General features: G+C 30.5%; 3 protein-coding genes across 4 annotated transcripts in view; 2 read left to right on the top strand and 1 right to left on the bottom strand.

The window, feature by feature from the left end:
• LOC124542935 (titin-like) overlaps positions 1–670 on the top strand; it is a 44548-nt gene extending 43878 nt beyond the window's left edge. For both annotated transcript variants that reach the window (XM_047120880.1, XM_047120881.1), the window contains exon 31: positions 45–670. The gene's annotated coding sequence lies outside the window, so the exon portion shown is untranslated. The remainder of the gene's footprint in view (positions 1–44) is intronic.
• On the bottom strand, positions 658–16403 carry LOC124542936. The gene is made up of 11 exons (XM_047120882.1): positions 16276–16403; positions 6735–7832; positions 6486–6664; positions 5754–6038; positions 5319–5380; positions 4932–5066; positions 3670–3869; positions 2492–2795; positions 2051–2389; positions 1672–1963; positions 658–1204 (listed from the first exon to the last, which is right to left on the bottom strand). Exons 2-11 carry the CDS (start codon positions 7705–7707, stop codon positions 1103–1105), a joined length of 2871 nt encoding a protein of 956 aa, XP_046976838.1. The 5' UTR covers positions 7708–7832; positions 16276–16403; the 3' UTR covers positions 658–1102.
• Positions 16404–17356: 953 nt separating this feature from the next.
• LOC124543217 (KIF-binding protein-like) lies at positions 17357–19199 on the top strand. Its single transcript, XM_047121345.1, has one exon. It carries the CDS (start codon positions 17436–17438, stop codon positions 19098–19100), a length of 1665 nt encoding a protein of 554 aa, XP_046977301.1. The 5' UTR covers positions 17357–17435; the 3' UTR covers positions 19101–19199.
• The last annotated feature ends 3110 nt before the right edge of the window (positions 19200–22309 follow it).

Genomic DNA, 22309 nt, shown 5'->3' with positions numbered 1-22309 from the left:
ATGCAAATAATTGCCATATTATAAAGGATTAAAATTTCTTTCAGGCAATAATAAGTATGGAAGGCGGCTACGAGCTTGAGAACATTGTTTCACTTTGTTTTCTTTGATTAACTTATTTTGCATTTTATTTGTAGGATGGTTTAGATGATATTTTATTGTTTGATAAATATGTAATTGTGTCAAAGTTGTTACAAAATTATTTACGAGTGTCGCAGAACAAATATTACACTGAATTTTGTTGAAATGTATCTAGATTACATTTGCGTGCAGCTTGCGATTTGATGTTAAAAATAATGAGCTTCTTGAAAATACAATTTGTTCTGCGATTTATATTGTCCACGTACCGGTACAGGAAACAGACTTAGGATAAATGTTGGACCAATATCTCACGTTCTTTAAATCGAACGTGTTTTGTATTGGTTAAGTGGAAGATAATCTGTTTTCGTGAATGTAGGGATGGCTTTTTATTGTTTTTTTGTGATAGGTTTAGATAGACTGGTACGTGAGCGAGGCGTGGTTATATATTTACTCTCTAATAGTGTTTGAAGTATAGAAGAATCGTTTTAATAAAAATTTGTATATTTATACTTACGCTGTTTGTTAAATGTTTTAGATAGTTGCAAATCAATAGAGCACCCGGGGATTTATAAAATAAACTGTATTATGACTATGTTGATGTTTTATTATTATATTTTGTTTCGATGTTGAAGCACTATACAATATATAGATGATAGAACATTTCGGCACCAACGAAATTGAATATTAATTATATAATTATGAGGTGATGTCATTTTGTATTTATTGCAACATCCTGTATGTTCAGTGATAACATAATAAATATTTTACAATTTTTATTTATAAAATTTTTGGGAGAACTTAAAATTTTGCGTTCATTTTACAAATAAAATAGGTCCTATTTGAAAGAATAAGGCAAATTACTTGCTTATAATATCAGTAATTCCAAAACCCTGCCTTGCTCAATATTTACTCCACATTGAATGTAGTAACTAATCCTTGTTCTTGTAAATGATTTCATTTGCTCATCTAAAGAGCAATAGCTGTGTCACTTACAATTAAAAGTTGATACATTTGTTTGTAAAGTTTAAGTAACTCGAGGTGTTTCTCGATCAGCCGATATGACGTTTCGTTGTCCGCCCACATAACTGCGAAGACGATGCGCTGCGATCATTACATTCCCAGCTCTCTGTTAAAAATAAATTGAACATAACTCGTTAATACCTAAAAGTCCTCAATAAATAACGCATTCGAAAAAAAGTAATCAAAAGTCCTCAAAAAATACAATCTTCATAAGCTAATTATAGTAGTATCTACTTAGGATAATGTGAGTATTTATTGTATATAGCTGTGCCCGCGACCTTGAACGCGTTTGCATTTAACAAAAATATATTGTAGCCTAAGTTACTCCTTATTATATCAGTTATCTATCAGTGAAGGTCCCTTCAAAATCAGTCCAGCCGGGACAAACAGACAGACAGAGTGACAAAAATTGTAAAAAATAAATTTTGGTATATGTACCATGTACACAGGCACTGAGTAAAAAAGGGCTATTTTAATATTACAAACAGACACTCCAATTTATTATATGTATAGAGTATAGTAGTCAGGATTAATATTCGCCTTGCCATCGTAAAGCAATATAATCAAACTCACTTGCCACCTAGCTCTATGGTTAGCCAAATATGATTTCAAATTTTCTTGAGCCCGTTTCATGTGACCGGCTCTCGCTCCGCCTGGAGGACCTTCTACAATCCATTGATGGTTCAGAGCGACGGATGCTTTCATGCGCTTTTCAGGTTGTAAAACGAGTAGGTGATCAACGAAGTCTTTTGCCAAATCGGATATTTCCTTGAAAGCTGATTCATGGTAATTATAATTCGCCATTGTTATATTTGCCGATCGTTCCGGCCAACTATCACCACTGAAAGGCATCACTCCAGATAATCTGAAAATATTTGTAGTATTGGCATATGTTCATACGTCATTTTGGTCAAAAAGAAAGTAAGACTTAATTAACTTGTTATTAACGTACAGCATGTAGGTTACGACGCCCAAACTCCACATATCACACGCTAAAGTGAGTTGTTCAAAATTCAAAACTTCTGGTGCGACGTAGTCTCTCGTTCCGTAAATAGCTCTTGTTACATGACTCTCATCTAATACCCGAGCCAAGCCAAAATCTATAATTTTCACTTGTCTAGAATTTGGACTAAGGCAAATAATATTCTCCGGTTTTAAATCTAAATGCGCTATCTTTCGTTCGTGTAAATAAAGCAGAGCTTCGCATATTTGTCGAACGTAAGGTACTACGTCCACTTCTTTTATGTGTTCTTCTTCTACTATCCTGTCGAACAGCTCTCCACCCCACAAGCTGTAACAAATAAACACTAATTAGTGTTTTTTGATAAGAATACTAGATAAAAAAGAAACTTTATACCCTTATTCATTTCAACTAAGATTTAATTAGACTTACTAATCCATAACTAGAATAAAAGATTCCCTCGCTGAAAATGAATCGTATAGCTCGACGAGTTTTGGATGCTGCAATCTCCTCATCATTTCATATTCTCTTATAGCGGTGTCTCTCTTCTTTTGTGTTCTAGTTTTTAATATTTTTGCTGCGTAAAACTCTCCTTTATCATCATGGACAAGTACAACACTACCAAATGCACCACATCCTATTATATCACCCGTTTTTGTAAATATTGCTTCAAAATCTTCCATCGGTCTCAGGTTGCAGTTTTTCTTCAAAGAACGCAAAGTTTTCTCTGCTGGAACTACATATGAAACAACTTTAATCAGATAATTTGAAGAAATAAAATGTGTAATTTAAAATCTTAAAATAAAGAAGGTTGTATATAATGCAAGAATCATGAGAATGCAGTCACGGTCATGGTATATTAATTGTCGATAAGAAATTTAATCACCAACAAATGGAATGCAATATCAAAAATCAGAAAAAGCTGTTTGTATTATGTGTTACTAATATTTTTTTATAATATTACTTTAATAATTGATAATATTATTAATTCTATACAACGAAGACGTCTTAGTTATATAGCATGTTTTTTTGTTTGTGTCTCATACTTTTTTAATCAATTCATTCGACTCAAACTCAAATTCCTTTATTCAACATACAAGCATTACACTTACTTATTGATGGTCAAATTAAACACTACCACCGGTTTGGAAAAAGGAACACCCTGACCTGAGAAGAATCGGCGAAAGAAACTCAGCGGGTCTTTTTTGTCAAATTAATTATATACGTAATTGTATATTAATAGAAACATCTGAATTGTGTCTTGCGTGAAATTTACCGTAATCAATCAATGCATTGATTGAGTTCAATAGTTACTTAGGATAAGAATGCATTTGAAAACGTAATACATCTAGACAACGAATACAACTCATGTATAGGTTGTGATCCAAAAGATAAAAGAATCAAAAACAATTCACGTTACGACTTGTTAAATTAATTGTGGGAGGTCTATATTTCTTAATTACTCTCTGACTTGTAAACTTAGGGAATTACCGAGAATTGATGCTACTATAGAATCTGTATACTGTAATTTTGCTAGTAACATTTTAAATAAAGTTTGTTTGTGTATATGTTTATAATAATCTAAAGTACTTCGAATAAAAACTGCTCACGTATACAAACTCTGGATTCGTCGGAGTTTAGAAGAGGCGTCGCCGCTCTTATTCGAAATTTCATAATCTGTTCTAATGGTGGATCTTTTATTTCAAACAACGGTAAACTTGAAACACCCGCTTGCACGAAACTGTCACTCGTATTTCCCAACTCGATGTGATACCATCCACTATTAGATTTGTCTGACTGTGCGTCGTACCTAAAATTATAATACATTTGTTTGTTATTATATAATATACGTTGGGCTAATATGCTGAGGATGATACGAGCTAAGATGAAACAGTGGTTAAAACGCGTACATCTTAACCGATGATTGCGATTTAAAATCCAGGCAAACACCACTGAACTTACATGTGCTTAATTTGTGTTTATATTTCATCTCATGCTCGGCTGTGAAGGAACACATCCTGAGAAAATCTGTATGTGCATAGTTTCAAAGAAATTCTATTACATGTAAATACAACAACTCGTGAAGCAGCGTGGTGGAATATGCTTCTAACCTCCTTAAAGGGAAAGGTGGACTTAGCCCAGCTACGGGAAATTTACATATTATTAGTAACATAATTTTTATTCAAATAGATAGCAAATTAATTCAAAATTTACACTTAAACTTTTTACTATCTTATTAATCCGATATTGATATGAGGTATTTTAATTTTTTAATTTTAATATTAAATGACATGACATACATTACTGTTGTATCCCAATGTAAGTAGCTAAAGCACTTGTGTTTTGGAAAATCAGAAGTAACGGAACCACAAACACCCAGACCCATGACAACATAGATAACTAATAAACTTATTTCTATTATATCGACTCGGCTAGGAATCGAACCCAGGACCTCGGAGTGGCAATGCATACCCATGAAAACACACTACTCGACCGGAGATCGTCAATATGGATATGGTCGATATGGATAACATTTATTAATAATCAATTATTTTAATGGTATACATTTAAATTCGCCTTTAATTTAAAAAGAAAATATGCGTTTATTGCTCTAGTTTTCATTCTTAGAGTGACATTATTTCATCAAATTTACCTCATACCTACATCGACACATTAAAAAGTAATGCGCATGGAGGTAATAAGCATGACTATCTAATTTAAATGTAAAAATGAATTCGTTTTACAATCTACACTACTATCGATTAGCAAACGTTGGACAAACTCAAATTGTACTGAGAAATTCTTATTTGAAAATCGAATGTTTTAGTATTTTATATTTACGAAACATGTATTATTCTATTCCCTGGCTTACCATTCTATCACTACAAGCTTCGAAGGCACCTTCGGTGATTCCCCGCGAACAGATTTTTCATAGACAGTCAAACGTTCAACATGTGTGTCGTCATCAATATTCGAAACACTCAAATAATAATTTTCATCATCTAATCTAAAAAGGGAATAAAAACAATGTATTTTAATAATACGAATATTTCATTTTGACCCAGGTGATTGTAATACTTCATTTTTATCTATGGTAATTTTTAATATAACCGCTAACGCTAAATTTGAGATTTTATTATGCGTCTAATACCATAGATTAAAGACATAAAGTACCATCGATTCAATTATAATAATTAAGCAGTAGGTATCGAATAATGATTTTATAAGTGTTTAGATAATTAAGTTTTATAAAATTCACCTGCAATACGTAATAATCATTAAACTTTCACAAGTATTTTCTTTACCACCGTTTGATGAAACCTGATAAAAAAAGATATTTATTAAGTTAATTGCAATAAGTTAATACAAAATTTCGCTTTCGCATATATCACTAATATAAAATAAGTAACGCTATACGTATTAGTATAATATAGACATAACATTAATTGATTTAAACATATTTTATTACACGTGATAAATATTAATAATTAATTAAATATTAGCAACAATGAAAACAATAAATAATGTTTAATTAATTCTTTCGATGAATGCGATAAATAAATTCGCTGCGATTGTACATAAATTATATTATTTGCGAGCAGTTGTGATAAGAGTACATTATAGCAAATAAATTAAATAAATATAAGAAATTCGCAATAGTACAGCTGGGCTTAGATGCATTAATAATACTTACTGCGCTTTTATTATTTCTATTTTGATATAGATATTTATCTTTTATCGAAATGTCCAATTTCATATTTGTATTGTAGAAGATATTTCGTCTAGTAATAGCTTTATTAAGTTTTATTTCACTTTCGATGATCGCAGGTGGTACAATCGTGAGAGTCGTTGCTGTGGTCATGCTTAAAATGGATTTCCTATTGGGCAGTGCTTTACGTAGTTCGCAAATAACTTCATCAGCCATACCAGGCTCCACTTGCTTTATAACTAAATAGAAGTCCCCTCCGTTGTGCATCATCTATAAAACAAATATTATAATTTAATTATCAGTCATGATAATTAAAATTAAATTAAAACCTCCATGTCAATGGAGGCATAATTACCTATTTCTCATAGAAGATGGCGCAGTGGTTAGAACGAGTGCATCTTGACCGATAATCGCGGGTTCAAACCCAGGCAAGCACCACTGAATATTCATGTGCTAAATTTGAATTTATTATTCATCCCGTGAACGAAAACATCGTGAGAAAACCTGCATGTATATAATTTCATACAAATTCTGCCACATTTGTATTTCACGAACACGCATTGGAACAGCGTGTTGGTATATGTTTCAAACCTTCTCCTTTCAAAAGGAGAGGAGGGCTTAACTCAGTAGCGGGAAATTTACAAGATTTTGTTGTTGTTGTGTGTATTTCTCATGCGAAGTTGAAACATATCTAAAGAAGCTATTATTATTACTTACATGAAATCGATGATTCGTTCGTTCAACTCTAAAGTGACCGACGTACCAAACCACATAATAAAATCTAGGATCGTCTACGGCGAAACTGCAGGTAAATGAAACTCTCGTTCCAAAACAAGTAACAGTCGGCTCCAAAGGTTTCTTTACTTGGACTGGACATCGCTTTACTCTTGGTGTATCTGCAAAATACTTGGTTGAATATTATTATTCATTAAATAAATAATAAGTAATCTTTAAACAATAGCCTACCATTGATAGTTAAAAAGCAACTCGCCGAATCTGTTTGTCCCGTTATTTTATCGCGCACAGCTATTGAATATTCGCCGGTATCACTTAAGCAGGTATTTCTTATCCTTAAACTAATATATCTGTTGTTATAGTACTCTGTTGCTACATTTTTATTTTCCTCTATTCTTGCTCCATTTTTAGACCAACATATTATTGTGTTGACGTCGTACGAAGCCTTACAAATAAGTCTTACATCCTCTCCTTCGTTTACTTCTAATTCATCTGGTAAACTCTCATCTATGCTAGGTACTAATTCGCTAATATTTAAGGTATTTAAGTCAGTGTTAATTACTATAACACTGGCAAAACTTGATGCAATACCATATTCAGATTTAGATATCACATGATATATACCAGTATCTGACTCTTTGGCACACAGTATAGAAAGTGTGGTCGTCCTTTTATCGTTTAAGACTATCATACGTTCATTTGGTACTAATAAATTATTACTTTTATACCATATATAATCTTGTAAAGCGTCACAATTGAACACAGCTTCTAGCTCTATAGTATCCCCCACTAATACTTTTGTAAACCTCAAATGCTGTATCACGTCAAACCGTTTCACCATTGGGCTCAAATATAAAACGTCATTATTAACGTGGTTTTCTTTTATTTGCTTTACATATAAATTAGCTTTAGAAAATACTTCTCCTAAGTAGTTTTTTAATAAAACTATATAAACCCCTTGATCTTCGGCTGTTGTCGTTGTAATTTGCAGTCGATGCCATTTTCCATTGGAAGTTATTTTAAATTTACGCGAAGGTTGTATACATTTTCCATCTTTGTACCACCTGCTTGAGATACCTTGTTGAGTGCAGTCACTTATTTTACATTCAAATATAGCACACGATAATTCGTCAGTGACAATATCTTGTAAAGGTTCTTCTATCTCCACGTGACCCAAAATATATCTATTACTTTCAAACGCCATTGGGTCACTTTCTGTATACGAATCTTGCAAAGTTACCTTTAATATGTTAATATATATTGTTATGTAAATAATAAATTTAAGCCTGTTCACCCTTTTCACCGGTCCTGAGTCGAAAGATCAGTCTTCTAAAAATAAATAAATATATTTAAACATTATAAATATCATTTACATGTAGGAGTTTCAAAAGTTCAACTATAATTAATTGAATTTAAAGTGACTTAAATGAATAATTGTATTAAGTTCTATTCAAGAGTTTGTTTTCTATAAGGCGAGCCCCGAGGATTAACATTTACTTATCAACAAGCAAACAAATCATAAAAATAACGTCATGAAATAAAAACTTTCTTATTGTGAATGTTTTATAAAAATTGTGTGAAGCCAAAAAAACATCGTAACAAAAAACCTAGTTATATAAAAAGTAAAAGATTTCATTGAACTCAGAACTCGGACTATTAGAGAATTACCTGTGTAAAAACATTTTAGCAATACTTGCAGGTTGCTGAAATAACATGATTTTCAGATAATGGGTTCTTTGTCAAATATTAAACTTTTGCCAAAAAACAATAGTTAATTACGTATACGAGTACATACAAGTAAATAAGCAGAATAATGTTCGCTCGGTATCTGTTCTAAAATCATCTATAAAAATACTATATACCTAAACAGATGCAGTTTACTGTTTGATAACTTTCGCAGTGATTCGAATAAAGTTATAAATATATTTCAATTAAACCCTATCGAAAAGCGTTACACAACAAATAATATAATACAAATAATTGTATCAACTTTCAACACGAATATTCATTTGTTTCTTATTTATAATTTTAAGTCAATAAAAGCACACCTAACTTATTATGTACCTAATTGCTTAAACTTAAGAAGCCTTTCTGCTGCCGTCCCACGATAAGCCTTTCTCAAACCGTAAAACCTTTTTACAATTGTTGCTTTTTTTTGTTACAAAAAGTCCGTTGTCAATGTTTCGTTGTAATCTGAACATATCATTGGTTATCTAATCTATAATGTTACAGAATAATCTTCATAATCAATACCTAACAAAATGTCAGAAAAAATTTAACCATAAGTCAATCGCACGCAATCTATTTTAAAATAAATATTATTTATGATATCTAGTAAAGTTTAGTTTAACTTTCGAACATCAAGGATCGTCGACGTAAGATTATGTCGCTAGTACTTGCTGTCACGTCTTGTATGACTCACGTTTACAAAAGGTCATACAAGGTGACGTATCCAGATACTGGGCAACACCAAAACACGCACTGTTACGACCTTCTGAACACACCCTGTCTTAATAAAGATGTAGATAGCTAAATTTCGTTTTACCGGCGCGCTGAATGTCATGAGATTATGTTTTAAAACGACGCACTTAGTTAAATCACTTCAGTTAACAAGAAGTTGTAATATAATTAATTGTAATAATAATAGTTTTGTTTCGTTTATATAAAATAGTTATAAAAATATTACTTACTGCTATTTAAATTGTTTTAAGCACATTACGGAATTTATTTTTAATTCATAACTTATAAGCGTAGTACACGAATGAATTTAGGAGAGTTTATGTTTATAATTGTTACATTTGTTTCATTTTATCCTTAATTTATCTTCATGCGGTACTTACTCTTCATTTAATTCAACATTTGTATTCGATGAAATAATTCATACAGGTAGTAAATGTAAAATATTATATGTGCTGTCTTTGCTATATAGTTACTTTATACTATTTTTTTTATATATTAATTAACTTTTTCCTACGATATAAAAATGTTTAATCTTTAAAATTGTAATCACATTGAATCAACATAATTGATTGCCCTCCGTAGTACGCCTTATTCATTAGGATTTGATGGAAAATTTTTAATAAACCTTATTTTTATTCAGAATGTAGTAAACTAGTAAGTACCTGCTCTCTATACACATTACCTGTAAAAGGTATGAAGGCATTGATTTACAAGTAGGGTAAAACGAGTTTAGCATATCCGATTTATTTTTATTCAGTTTTCACCTAATGAGGTGAGACTTGTGAGTTTGTAATGTCTCAGTTAGGCTGCTACATAATGAGTTTATTTTACTGGATCATTTAAAAGGCAAATCAGATCGACTTAGTCATCGGCTGCCCTAGAAGCAGAGGTAACTCGATCCACAGTGTTTGTTGTTTGATATAATTAGTATTAAATCACATTATATGCTTATACATACATAATTAACTGTACTTGTTTAATTAAAGTACGTTAATTAAATAATTTAACATTATATATCCATGATATATGTTTTCTTTAAACATTAAACAAATAATTTTGAATTGACATAAGACAAAAATAAATTTATTTTGCGTCGCCAGCATTCCTTCCACCATTCCGCGAGGCCATGATATGTAGGTACTTTATTTATTTTTAAATTTTTATTTTTACATAACTAATGCAATTATGTAAATAATTCGGTCCTTTTAAATATAAAATGTACCATCGTTTTTCTGTTTCAGCTACAACAGCAATTTAGCAAAATTTAATATTTATTAATATCATTGATTGTAATATGATTCTTAGACAAAAAAGTTTCATGTTTAATATAATCATTATAACATTTCTTACATAATGGCTACATTTGAAATATTTATACATAAAAAAGTTAAAGGAATATATAATCTAATTCCCCCTATTAAACGAATATCTTGATTATCACTTATTATATGAATAATTACACCTGCACATATAAATAATAAAGCCTTCAATATAGCATTAGTTAATAAATGAAAAAAAAAGCTAAATCTCCATAACCCATACTTAAACCTAATTGTCTTAAAGTAGAAAGAGCAATAATTTTCTTTAAATCAAATTTATAATTAGCACAAATACCAGCTATAAATATTGTTAATCCAGCTCTTAATAATAAAGATTTTATAAAATGTTGGCATTGGCTCCGAATGGCAATAAAATAGTTTACATGATAGCTAGAAATTAAGGGAGTCAGGGCTCTCAAACAGAAAGCCCTGATTCGAAGGAAGGAGAAGGGTCTACCCTTCAGTACCTAGCTAAAACCCCTCTCATTAGCGGTAATTACAAGCAACCTCTCGCTACCACGCGTAATATAATAAACGCAATGCTCGGGAACGAAAAGTGCTGGAAGGCGATGGTCAACTTCTGTGGCAAGGATTCTGGTTATTTTTTTTTAATTTAGGATTACGAATTTGAATTTCGAATGTATTTCCATAATTTTTGTTACGTTTCATAAGTTCAGATATGTTTTAGTTTTATGTATAAATGAAAAATATTACTATAAATTATGCATCAAAAATTCTGTAGAACGAAATCCGCGGTTTCCGTCTAAAGCCGTGCTTATTTCCCTGTACTAAGCGATGATAATGTCCGGCTAACAGATTTCGGTCACGGTCGCAGTTCTCGACACAGAATAAACATATACGCTCGATATTTTTTATTATATACTCCTTTATTATTATTATAGACAGATCGAGCTACTGAGCCAATTTTACCAGAATTTGGTATTAAAGATTGTTTGAAAGAAAAACCTAACAATATTTCAATGACCGGGATTTGAACCCGGCTCTCGAGATCAACAGCTTTTACTATCTACTAGCCACAAGACCAATGAGAAGTATAATACTTCTCGAATTATGTTGTATGTGCATTTATTTTTATTTCATAAGTTTTAAATTTTAACCAAACCAGAATGACAGGGTTTTGTTTACATTGCATCCTAAAAAAGGGTTTTTAAATGTGAAAACAATAACCTAACGAAGTCGCTTATGCAACTGAAACGAAGCCCAAGGCCCGCTAATGAGTTGAGATTTTAACGTTTTGCCGTTCGTGTTAAAAAGGTTGAAGTTTTAATAAGCGCAATTACATTACTTGAAAACACGTGTGCGTTAAATATTCCATATAGAAATTACTACACGCTTATTTTTTTAAATTAATGGCCCTCGTTTTGCACTTGTACCATATGGTAAAGAACGTCGTTTTTGACGGATTAATTTCGACTCTTAATGAGGATTCTAGATCGATAAATATCCCTTCATTTACTCGAGAGTTTTTAAGAATAAATCGACGGTGACACACTCGCGTCAAGGAGGTCGCGTGATGCTTATAACTATTGCGTTAGTGCAAAGGTAAGGCGTAAGCGATATTTAATGCATTTAATTATGAGTTTTACTTAAATGTTCCACTTTTAAGCAAAGGTTTACCCTTCGTTTAATTTTAAAATTTCTGAACTTCACGCAACAGATTAATTGATATTAATAAATCATTTATTAAATTTAATAAAATTAATCTAGGTATAGAATACGATAGTGATTATTTTATTTATATAAATAAAACTTAATATCACAAAATAGTTTCCATTTTTGATTTTAAAATAATAAACAAAAGTGTTTAAAAAGCATTCTCATCGATTTATCAACGCAATTTTTTTTCGTTTACACTCTGACATAAGTTGAGGCAAATAACTGCACATATAAGGAAGGTAGCGGCCAGCGGCGATTGTGCTCGCACGATTATATCACACACCGACGTGCGCTGTAATAAAATCATCTTGAACATAATATTATATTTTTAAATACTTTCATACATATTTTATTAAGGGACAACTATTAAATTTAATGATGACTATATTTAATATTTTATGAATATGTCTACATTATTTTGTGCGTTTCTATACACACAATATAATATATTAGAAGTAAAATACTACTAATAACCTACTAATATAGAAAGTATAAGTAGCCTTTTGCTTGGCGTTTAGTGCAAGTCATAAAAGTTCTATTTCAATAATAATGGTTGGTAAATTGGTAATGTTATTATTATTATTATAAAAAAAAAAAAACAATTTCGTTTATTTTTTACTTCGGATTTCTCCATAAATAATATTTCGATTGACCCTAAAACTCTTTTGTGTTTAAAGTAATTTGATATTGTGGAATTAATTATAGCATGGTACTAATAATAACTTTTTCTTATTACGACTGATATTGTAACGATGTAGTTAGTTCAGTGATTACGGAAGTATTAAAAATTTAAAAGAAAAAAAGGTGTGAAACTTGAAGTAAGATATGTTATAATACTGGGTTGGCTGGTTTGGTATAGATGGTAGAGTATTTGCGGAAAGGACGCTGTTATTGTTCAAAATGAGCAAATTATTTTCGTTTAAATTCTTAACAATAATTTAAATTTAGAAACACATGACCCAAGACAAAGTTTAATAATGTGACATATTTTAAATTGATTTTTTTACTGTATTTTTTCAAGCGCAAGGCCTGACTGACCACACTAGGCGACAATCCTATTGTAAAACAATACTTGGGCCACGGTCTTATTTTATATACGAACATTATGTATGCTCAATTATAACCTCCGTGTTAATTAATGACATGTGTACTTTTTTGTGACTTTTTAATTTTATTTATTAAATTATACGATAAAAAATATAGCAATAATAGTTTTTACTATTATATATAGTATATTGTCAGGAAAGAAATGGCAAAGGTATCTGACGTTAAATACATTTAAAACGTATCAAATGCGCATGATATTATGATTAAAATATACTTTTTCAAATACGTTTGAAAAACCGTCGAAATAGAAGGACTCTCAATTTAATTAAAAGTTTTTAAAATGAACTGTGAAGCAATGATTTGAGCCATAATGCCCAATAATATTGAAGGTATCATCATCATTACGTTTCGACAGAAATGCTAACATTTTATATTTTGTTTAATCCACATTCTTAACCGGTGGTGTGAGACAAAAACTCCAAAGGTACCTGCTTGTTGAACCTTTTGAATTATATTTTGCATCTGTATTTTTTACATCCTAGAGAGAGCTTAAGCATATACTAGTTGTATGAATGTTATTTTAAAATATTATGTAGAATGGAATACGGAGTTGTACACAAGCATTGTTTATAACTATTCAAGGGAGCACGATCACGTACATAAAGCTTGTAAATAACTAGGTATACGGATTGTTGATTCTTCTCAGCTGCATCACGATTACAATTGTTTCTCTCTGCATATATTTTTAAGACTCGTCTATTGTATCATTATATATGTATGTGTTAACCACAAACGTAAACACCTAGCTTAAACGGTCACGTTTCACAGTGTATCAAACAATTTTAATCAGGTAATTTTAAATATAATGACTTATATTCAACACAATTAATTCATATATAAGTATAAACATAATAATAAGGGTGTGCTAAAATACTAAACACCACCTAATTCGAAATATACATTCATAAAAGAAAGATAAATTCGTGGAATATGAAAGTCGTTTCTAGTTCATATTTTTTAAAATCTATTGAAGCAATAAAATAATTTGTAAGCATCAAAATACTCGGGAATGCTTTTGTTAAAATAAAATATTTAAATCCTGTTAAAAACGACAGGTCCCGGTCTTTTTATCAGTTAACGTTATTCTTTAAAAGGTATTTAGAAATCCCTTTACAGGTTATCTATAAAAAATGGTTTTATCGTACACCCAAACTTGTTTCCGAAGCTTTGTATTTTTTGGTTGTCTACAACTTTTTAAAATAAAATTACTAACATTGTTAACTTCGTAATGTCTGAGGTACGATGTTACGCAGTGTTTTTGACTTAAATAATAATCTATACTAATAAATGTAGTGACTTTATGGTCTAATTTGTAACTGAAAAGCTATTGAACCATATGCGTGAAATTTATTGCAGAATTATATATTAGATTTTACTTAAAAATAATAAGTTTAATACCTCCCGCTTCAAATTTATATTATTTATTTGACGAGCGTAAATTTCATAAACAATACGACATATTTAAAAATGTGACTTTCAAATTAAATATTAAATAGAATCGTCTTCGTCAAAATATTTAAATAATAGCGACCCGCCCCTTCGCACGGATACTGGATATGTATCGTTATATTGTGGCCAAATTACATAAAATCATTATAAATTGTAGCCTATCTGTTATTCTGATGTATAACCTATATTATTGTCAAATTTCCTCTAAATCAATTCAGTAGTTTGTTCGTGAAAGCGTAACAAACATACATACATCTATCCTCACAAACTTTCGCATTTATAATGTTCGTAGGATATTAGTAGGACTAGTGTGTATTGCAAATATAACTTATGACTTAAAAATATACCAGTACTCTACGGTCCTGTATGCCTAAATAAATAATTAACTTGACTCTTGATACACACAAATACACCATCAGTTATTTAATTATTAAATTAATATATCATCACTTAGATAAAAATTGATAAAAAACTGTAAACTTATAAATATAGATAAACGTAATTTTTTTACCAAAAAAAGGAATATAAAATGTGGTTCATAAACAATTTAGACTGTCAGCATTTCTTAAACAATAAAATGGCGATCGTAATGACCACGAAAAAGAATTCCCAGGTGTTTTCTTTAAGTGAGTGTCGAAATGTGCGTTATGCAAGTATGTTGCCCAAGCCAGCGACATCCTAGCTTGAAGTTAACGCTGATTCAGAATAAAAATATTCGTCTTCGACAGCAGAGAATAATTTTTGTACGTGCTTAAAATTTACCGATTTAATCGTAATGAGATTATAAATAAACAAATATGACATTCAATATATTGTTTTTTTTTTTTTAATAATGAATATTAAAATTGTCACAGACCGTTAGTTTGAATGAAATTAAATATTTCTCACATTGAAATTATATTGCATAAATTAGTTAATTAATGATTTTTACTTTGGTTAGTGGTCTATAGATAGTTTAAAAAATAAATAATATATTTTAATAAAGAAACAATAAATTAAATAAATAAAATAATAAACTAATGTATTTAAAATTATGTGTATTATAATGAATTAGAAATATAATATGTGAAATATCGATTTTTTTAAATTAGGCATTTATGTGGCTTGAATGTGATAAATGATATCAAATATACATGAAAATATATCGTACGGCTTTAAAATAAGTGTGCAAATTTTGTTATGTTTATGATCATATTATATTATTAATTATTATGATAAAACAATAGCGTGATAAACTATGTAAACTTTTTTTCTGGAAAATATGTTTTTAAGCTCTATTTATAGAGCCAAAACCAAAGTTGACAAAATACCGTCAATTAAATAGGAGTAATCACTATTAAAACAGCTAGCAATAAATAAAAAGTCTTCTACGAAATCGGAGAATGAGGGTCTGAGATGAAAATCTGAGAAGATGCAAGCACAGCTCGTTTCTAATAAATAGAATATACATGTACTAAAATAATAACGAACTGTTTTTTTTTTATTATTTTTGTAAAAAAAGTCGTAACATTTTTAAAAATACCTTATTCTCCTACGGCATAAAACAGCTGATTCGATATTATTTTTATGTAAGAATAATGTGGTCTCTACTTAAATCATAATATAAATCACGTACGTGCGTATAAAAAAAAATATTTTATTCAATGAAACTCCCCAAATGTCCCTACACTATCGGTAAATATATTAAAAAAAAAACAATTCGACTTTTAAAGAAATGTTAAAAAAATATTTGTAAGAAACAGTATCATATGATTGCTTACATGGTATGTATGTTGTAGCCATCAATGGTAAGCACAGTTATTTGATAAAGCAAGCGCGACAAGTAACTCTCGGCGCGAGGCACGACGCACGAATGAGTCTGCAAGTGTAATGGACATTGGGACATACATGTCGAGCATAGTACTCTCGTAGAATCCGCCGTTCTACTGGACTAGTGTGATAACTGCATAACGAGTTATGAGAACTCGCTTTCCCATGGACTTTTATTAAGAAACTCGGAATAGAAAATTATAGTAAACACAATAAATATCCAAATACTACTTAGTGAGTCACGGTAACTTTAAAATATCCAAAAGATATATTAGAAAGTCTGATACGTACATATATGTCGCGGAATAAATAAACTTGGGTATGTTTTTATGACTTTAAGACGTATCGTGTGAAGTCACGAACAAAAAAATGATTTAATTTTAAAACGATAATGTATAAAACAATTTGCTAAAGTTTTTATAAATCATACGTGTTCTGCCTTGCCGATTGTACTGGTTATTAAAATGACCCACTTTTTACCATAGCTGACAACAATAGTAAAATATTGAACCGATATATCTCACGACTTGACCAATTAATCTTCATTCCATAACTTAAGAAACCTTTTCATATTTTACAATACATGTCCGAACTCGTACTTCATGATAGATATAAAATTATGTAATTATATAGACCGTCGGATTTCTTTGTATGGTTTACTAATATATATTTCTTAGAAAAACAGCAATATAGAGATGGAACTGATCCTATATATTAGCTGTATATATATATGTATATATATATATATATATATATATATATATAGCTATACCTCTATCTACCTCTAGCTTTCTCAAAACGCCATGTAAAAAAAGTATTGTTTTAAAAAGGTCAATGTTTTGATCTTCTTTCATTTTTTTTTCAGAAAAGTCGGTCAAATTACGCTGTTTCATTGTTAAATTTAAATTTATTTAATAATAAAATTCTTAGCATGTAATAACTTTTGTATTTCTGTTCAAATACTTTTAAAAATATAGAAAAACCTTTTTTAGCACTCGAATCAGAACGGTATAAGAAAATAAACGATTTAAAGTTTAAATTTGACAACAAACAAAAAATATACTGCTTTGACAGAAAAAAAAGATTAAAGAAAATTTTTGTGTGAAATATTATGGATATATTAAACAGTATAAGAAGTACTTTCGAAAATGTGAAAACTTCACTTAAAGACAAAAACTCGTCTAGCCGACTTCAAGGTTTAAAGAAAGATATTGTAACGCTGCAATCAGAACTCCTCGTGCTGGGAAAGGAAAACCATGACCAATTCATCAGGTCCCAGGCGATGGAGGGGTACCTCACATTACTGGCAGCCAAATCAATGCCCTTATCACTCACTGAGAAAAAAAATAGTCTGATGGTTGCTTTTGATAAACTAAAGGAATATGCTTTACGTGAAGAATGCTTGTTCATTTTTCTTCGAATTCAGAACTTACTCTGTTTTTATCTCATACAACTAGATGAAATCAATCTCGCGAAAGATATCCTCGAAAGCATGGAAGAAATTTACGATAAAATTAGCAAATCAAAGCCGGACATGTATTTCGACGCAGAAGACTTATTTACGACTGAACCGATCAATAAATTAAAACGACTAAACCCGGAAAAAATTGATAAATTAATAACTAACAATGTTCAAATGCTAGCATTTTTGTATAACAAATTAAACATGCCAGAAAAGTACACTTTATATAATCATACCGCTCTCAGGAGGCAATTAGAAATGAAAGAAGGTACTCCACAAGATTGGGCTTTACGAACAGCACGCCTAGGTAATTACTTCACCTACCTCAACCAACTAAATAATGCTCGACATCATTTATGTGCAGCCAATCATATTCTACGGACCTGCCACGATAATTGTAAGCTCATGCCCGAAGAATTTGTGCTGCAAAAAGCTGATTTTGAAATACAATTCTTAGAATTGAGTCACCATTGGGTTAAATATGGCCTTACGCTTTTCAAATTATCAAGAAAAAAGATATTGAATCGTTTCTTTTCACAATCATCTAACGGAGCAGACTCTTGGAAAACACTAGACGTGTTAAGCGATAACAACGAAAACAATCCTGAGAAAAACGAAGAAAATACTAAAGATATAGGAGCAGAGAAACATGAACAAGGTGATGGGATATCTGAAAAAGTTTATACTTTCCCCACCTTAGATTTACAAGACATAGAAAAAAGAGTGCCGTTGGATATCATTCGTAATACTTTAGAAGCGCGTAAGCTATTTTCCTTTACTCATAAATGGCTGATGCGTGCCAAGCACTACTATGATTTTGAGCATCATTCAGCCCAATACATATCGTGTTCACTACAACTCTCTGAACTGTACGAGCATCTTGCATTTTTCGAAAAGAATATCGACAATCAATACAGCATACAAAAAAGGAGAGCAGATGTTTTAGAAACCCTCAATTCTTTACTGAAAACGTGCGACAACGTTATGTCTATACAAATTGACGTAATAAAGGAATTGTCCCAGATTCAATTAGAGTTGATGGCGTTGAATTTGCAAAAGTTATGGCGTGAAGAATCGCAAGTTAATATATTTAACTTGGATAGTGATGCCGATTCTATCATCAACTCCCTGGATTCTGAATCGAATAAAACTTTAACAGAGAGAACGTTGAACACAAATTCCAAAAACATGTTCCTAAAAAAGATGGAGGCAGCTACCTCTCTGAATGCAAAGTTATACAGATTAAGCGGACAATTGGGTCCCAGCACTCCTTCAGAACTCAGCTTTACCTGCAGTTTACCAAATAAAAATTAACTTACCCCGGACCAAGATATTTTATGATATAATTTGATTGTCGAGTTCTGCTTCATTGAAATTTAAACAGTTTGTTTTAAATAAAATTTGCGAAATATTTTTACATACGTTTTACTATGACATATTAATTTAGAATACAGATTTAAATTTTAAATAATGAATATATTAATAATATAAATTTTCCTATTAAATTTATTAACAATAACATTTAAGCAACTTATACAAAACATCGATACGGCAATGTAAAAGATAATTTACAAAAGTAATTTCCTTCAAAAACGTTTTTTTATATTAAAATCTATCTTACACATACTGGTTTAGTGTCTAATGTTTGACATATTTCTGGAATATTCAACTAGATTTATACAATAAATTAAATTACCAGAACAATAACTAAACTGTGTATTAAAACTTGATTAAAACGAAATAAATGTTATCTTCTGGTATTGTAGTATAAAAATGTAAAGCATTTTATGTATAGAACGAATCACCTTTCAATTAGTGTAGTAATTAGTGTAGTTTTTATATACATATAAAGTTTACGGTTTTCTTAGAACGTGAATCATGAAAACCTGCTGAATGTTTTAATAGGAAATTTGTACCATTATATTCAGGGTGGCAACCTAAACATATAATTTAACTTTTAATTTGCTGGTAAGTTAATAAAAGTAGAAATTGTCTCTGGTATCGAATACCTATAACTGCCTAAAAACGCAGTATAATATTAATAGACTAAAGTTCGCTCAATTTATGTTTTAGTTATTGTTCTGATTATAAAACACACTTCAAAATTATTGACATATGTACGTGGTTGCATTAAGGCACCAATCTATCTGACTCACTTTTTCTCACCTTTCATAATCTATGAAAATACAATGTCATCATAATGGTAAATGAGATTTATGATCAAACATTTCATAAATAGATTTACTAATATACATAATATGTTTTATTAAATAGAATATGGGATATCGGTTGATAACTATTAGCGTATATTGTGTTGTCACAAGAAAAAATAAAAAATAATATGTAATCTATGGATTGAAATGGCAAAATGAGTAATATTTAGAGGATAAGTTATTATTAACGTTATCTATAGATCAAATTATTTCTCGCGGTCAGACTTAGCGTTGCATTATGTAAGCCATTGTGATGTTTTATTTATTAATTGAAAGGAATGTCTGTCTGGTATGCAAACCCTAAAACATAGAAGCCTTACTAAACCTGTAAAATGAAAAGATTATTGAACCTGAGAAGCGAGACAACATTTTCGACGAGCCGATTTTTTTTCTTAGTTGCCGTGTCCAAAAAATTTCTTCAAATATGTTTTAATCACGTAACTATCCATAATAAAACTAAACAAATGTAATTTTATGTCTAACACTACTTTTATTATCTGTTGTAACTGCTTTTATAAAGCATTGTTTGTTCGATTTAAATTATATATACATCAAAAATAATGTTCCTTTGTTTGATTCTTATTCGATCACAATTCATTCGAATAGGCTGAGGTGGTATTCTGTAATAATCTCACTCGTTTTTTTGGCAACCAACTGACGATACGGTGTGAAACGCTATTTTGTTACGTGTATGCTTTAAATGTTATAATTAGTAAATGCCTTTAAGGCATGAGTACGCACTTTTCTTGAAGGTTCCCATGTCGTATCGGTTCGGAAAAACCGCCGGTGAAAGCTGGTTCCACAAAGTGGTTGTGCGTGGCAGAAAATTTTTTAGAAATCGAGATTCTGAAGTGAGTTTCGAGTATCTTCTTACAGAATACCTCTATTGAACCTGTTTCATTTCTAGTCAAGTCACTGGCATACTACCATGCAATAGATGGCATCTATCGTATAGTACAGGAATAAACTCGGAACGATTCGTCGAACGAGCTATATCACTGCATCCGCCTATTGAGGCTGTAAAGCTTATAAGTATGCTATAAACGATTTATTGAACTAGGCAGTCACTTGTAATGATTACGATTTCATTGTTTGTAAGAAGTAATGCTTCTATGACTTATCCATTCATACTGTGTGTCAACTAATTTTAAAAGAAACTAAACGAATTTTGCTCTCATTTGTACTGAATTAAAGAAAGATCGTAATATATCTGGCAATTACAGCCTGGCTTATATAATAAACAACACAAACAACAGACCGCGTACTATTTGAATCAAACACAAATCACACAACACATTCGAAAAAGTTCATCAATCAATGCAAGACATTTTATAAACAATAAAATTCTTTACTGGTATAAAACAACTTAGTATCGTTAACAAACAAAATGGAAATTACATGACATTACGGTAACATAAATTACGTCACAATATAGGATACCTACTTATAAAACTGACTTACAGCTATGCTTTCATTACGAGAAAATAAGACAGGGTTATTCTACTAATAAATTGTCTATTTATTACAATCGAATTGCAATTCAATCGTTGCCTTTATAAAACGATCCAATTGCAGTTCGATCGGAATATAATCGATAAAGTATCGTAAACGTTATCAGTTAGTAGAATTAACCCCCAGTATGTAAACTAACGCTAACTCATAATACTGACGAAATGACTACTGATCTATATCTAGAGAAAATAATAAATATGAAATCGAGATACTACCTTAGTTTGCAAAGGAAACGCGCCCACATTATTTAAAAAAAAAAAAGAGAAGGACTGAGAAAAATCCATTCAAATTATCTATTTAAATGTAAGGTTATGTGATTACTTTTCAATAACAAATTATTTATTGAAATCGACAATATTTATCTATGGAATTTGTTCTATTATATAAATATTTATTGTGACGCATTTATTTAAATTTTACTTGATAGGTTTCTTGTAACTCTTTAACGCAAAAGTACTCATCGCATTTGTATAAAATATAGCAATTACCTTGACTTTCCACATAGGCTACCTCATACCTCAGCCCCCGCACCCCATCTGGTCTTGGGATGGCATAAGACAAATCAATCTAGGTTTTTAAAGTTCTGCTGTCGTATTGAGTTAACGAAAACATCTTGCGTTAGTTTGCATACCGTCAAAAATGCCTGCAATTATTATCATGACAAAAAAAGCCTGTCATTGATATGTTAAAAACGATTTCAGTATATAGCTATATAATAAAATACTATACATATATATACATATCGTTACACTGTTTATTTATAAAAATTAAATTACTCTAGGACAATTTCAACACCTT

This window comes from Vanessa cardui, chromosome Z (assembly GCF_905220365.1).
Source record: "Vanessa cardui chromosome Z, ilVanCard2.1, whole genome shotgun sequence".
In the NCBI taxonomy this organism is placed as follows: Eukaryota; Metazoa; Arthropoda; class Insecta; order Lepidoptera; family Nymphalidae; genus Vanessa; species Vanessa cardui.
Note: the sequence above shows the minus strand (reverse complement) of the source record. Positions and strands in the feature narration are given on the sequence as shown.

Coding starts and splice junctions, on each gene's coding strand:
- LOC124542936 (XM_047120882.1), bottom strand. CDS start 7,707: ATGGCGTTTGAAAGTAATAGATATATTTTGGGTCACGTGGAGATAGAA. Junction 6,665..6,734: donor TTGCTTTTTAACTATCAATG/GTAGGCTATTGT, acceptor AGTATTTTGCAG/ATACACCAAGAGTAAAGCGA. Junction 6,039..6,485: donor GAACGAATCATCGATTTCAT/GTAAGTAATAAT, acceptor TTTGTTTTATAG/ATGATGCACAACGGAGGGGA.
- LOC124543217 (XM_047121345.1), top strand. CDS start 17,436: ATGGATATATTAAACAGTATAAGAAGTACTTTCGAAAATGTGAAAACT.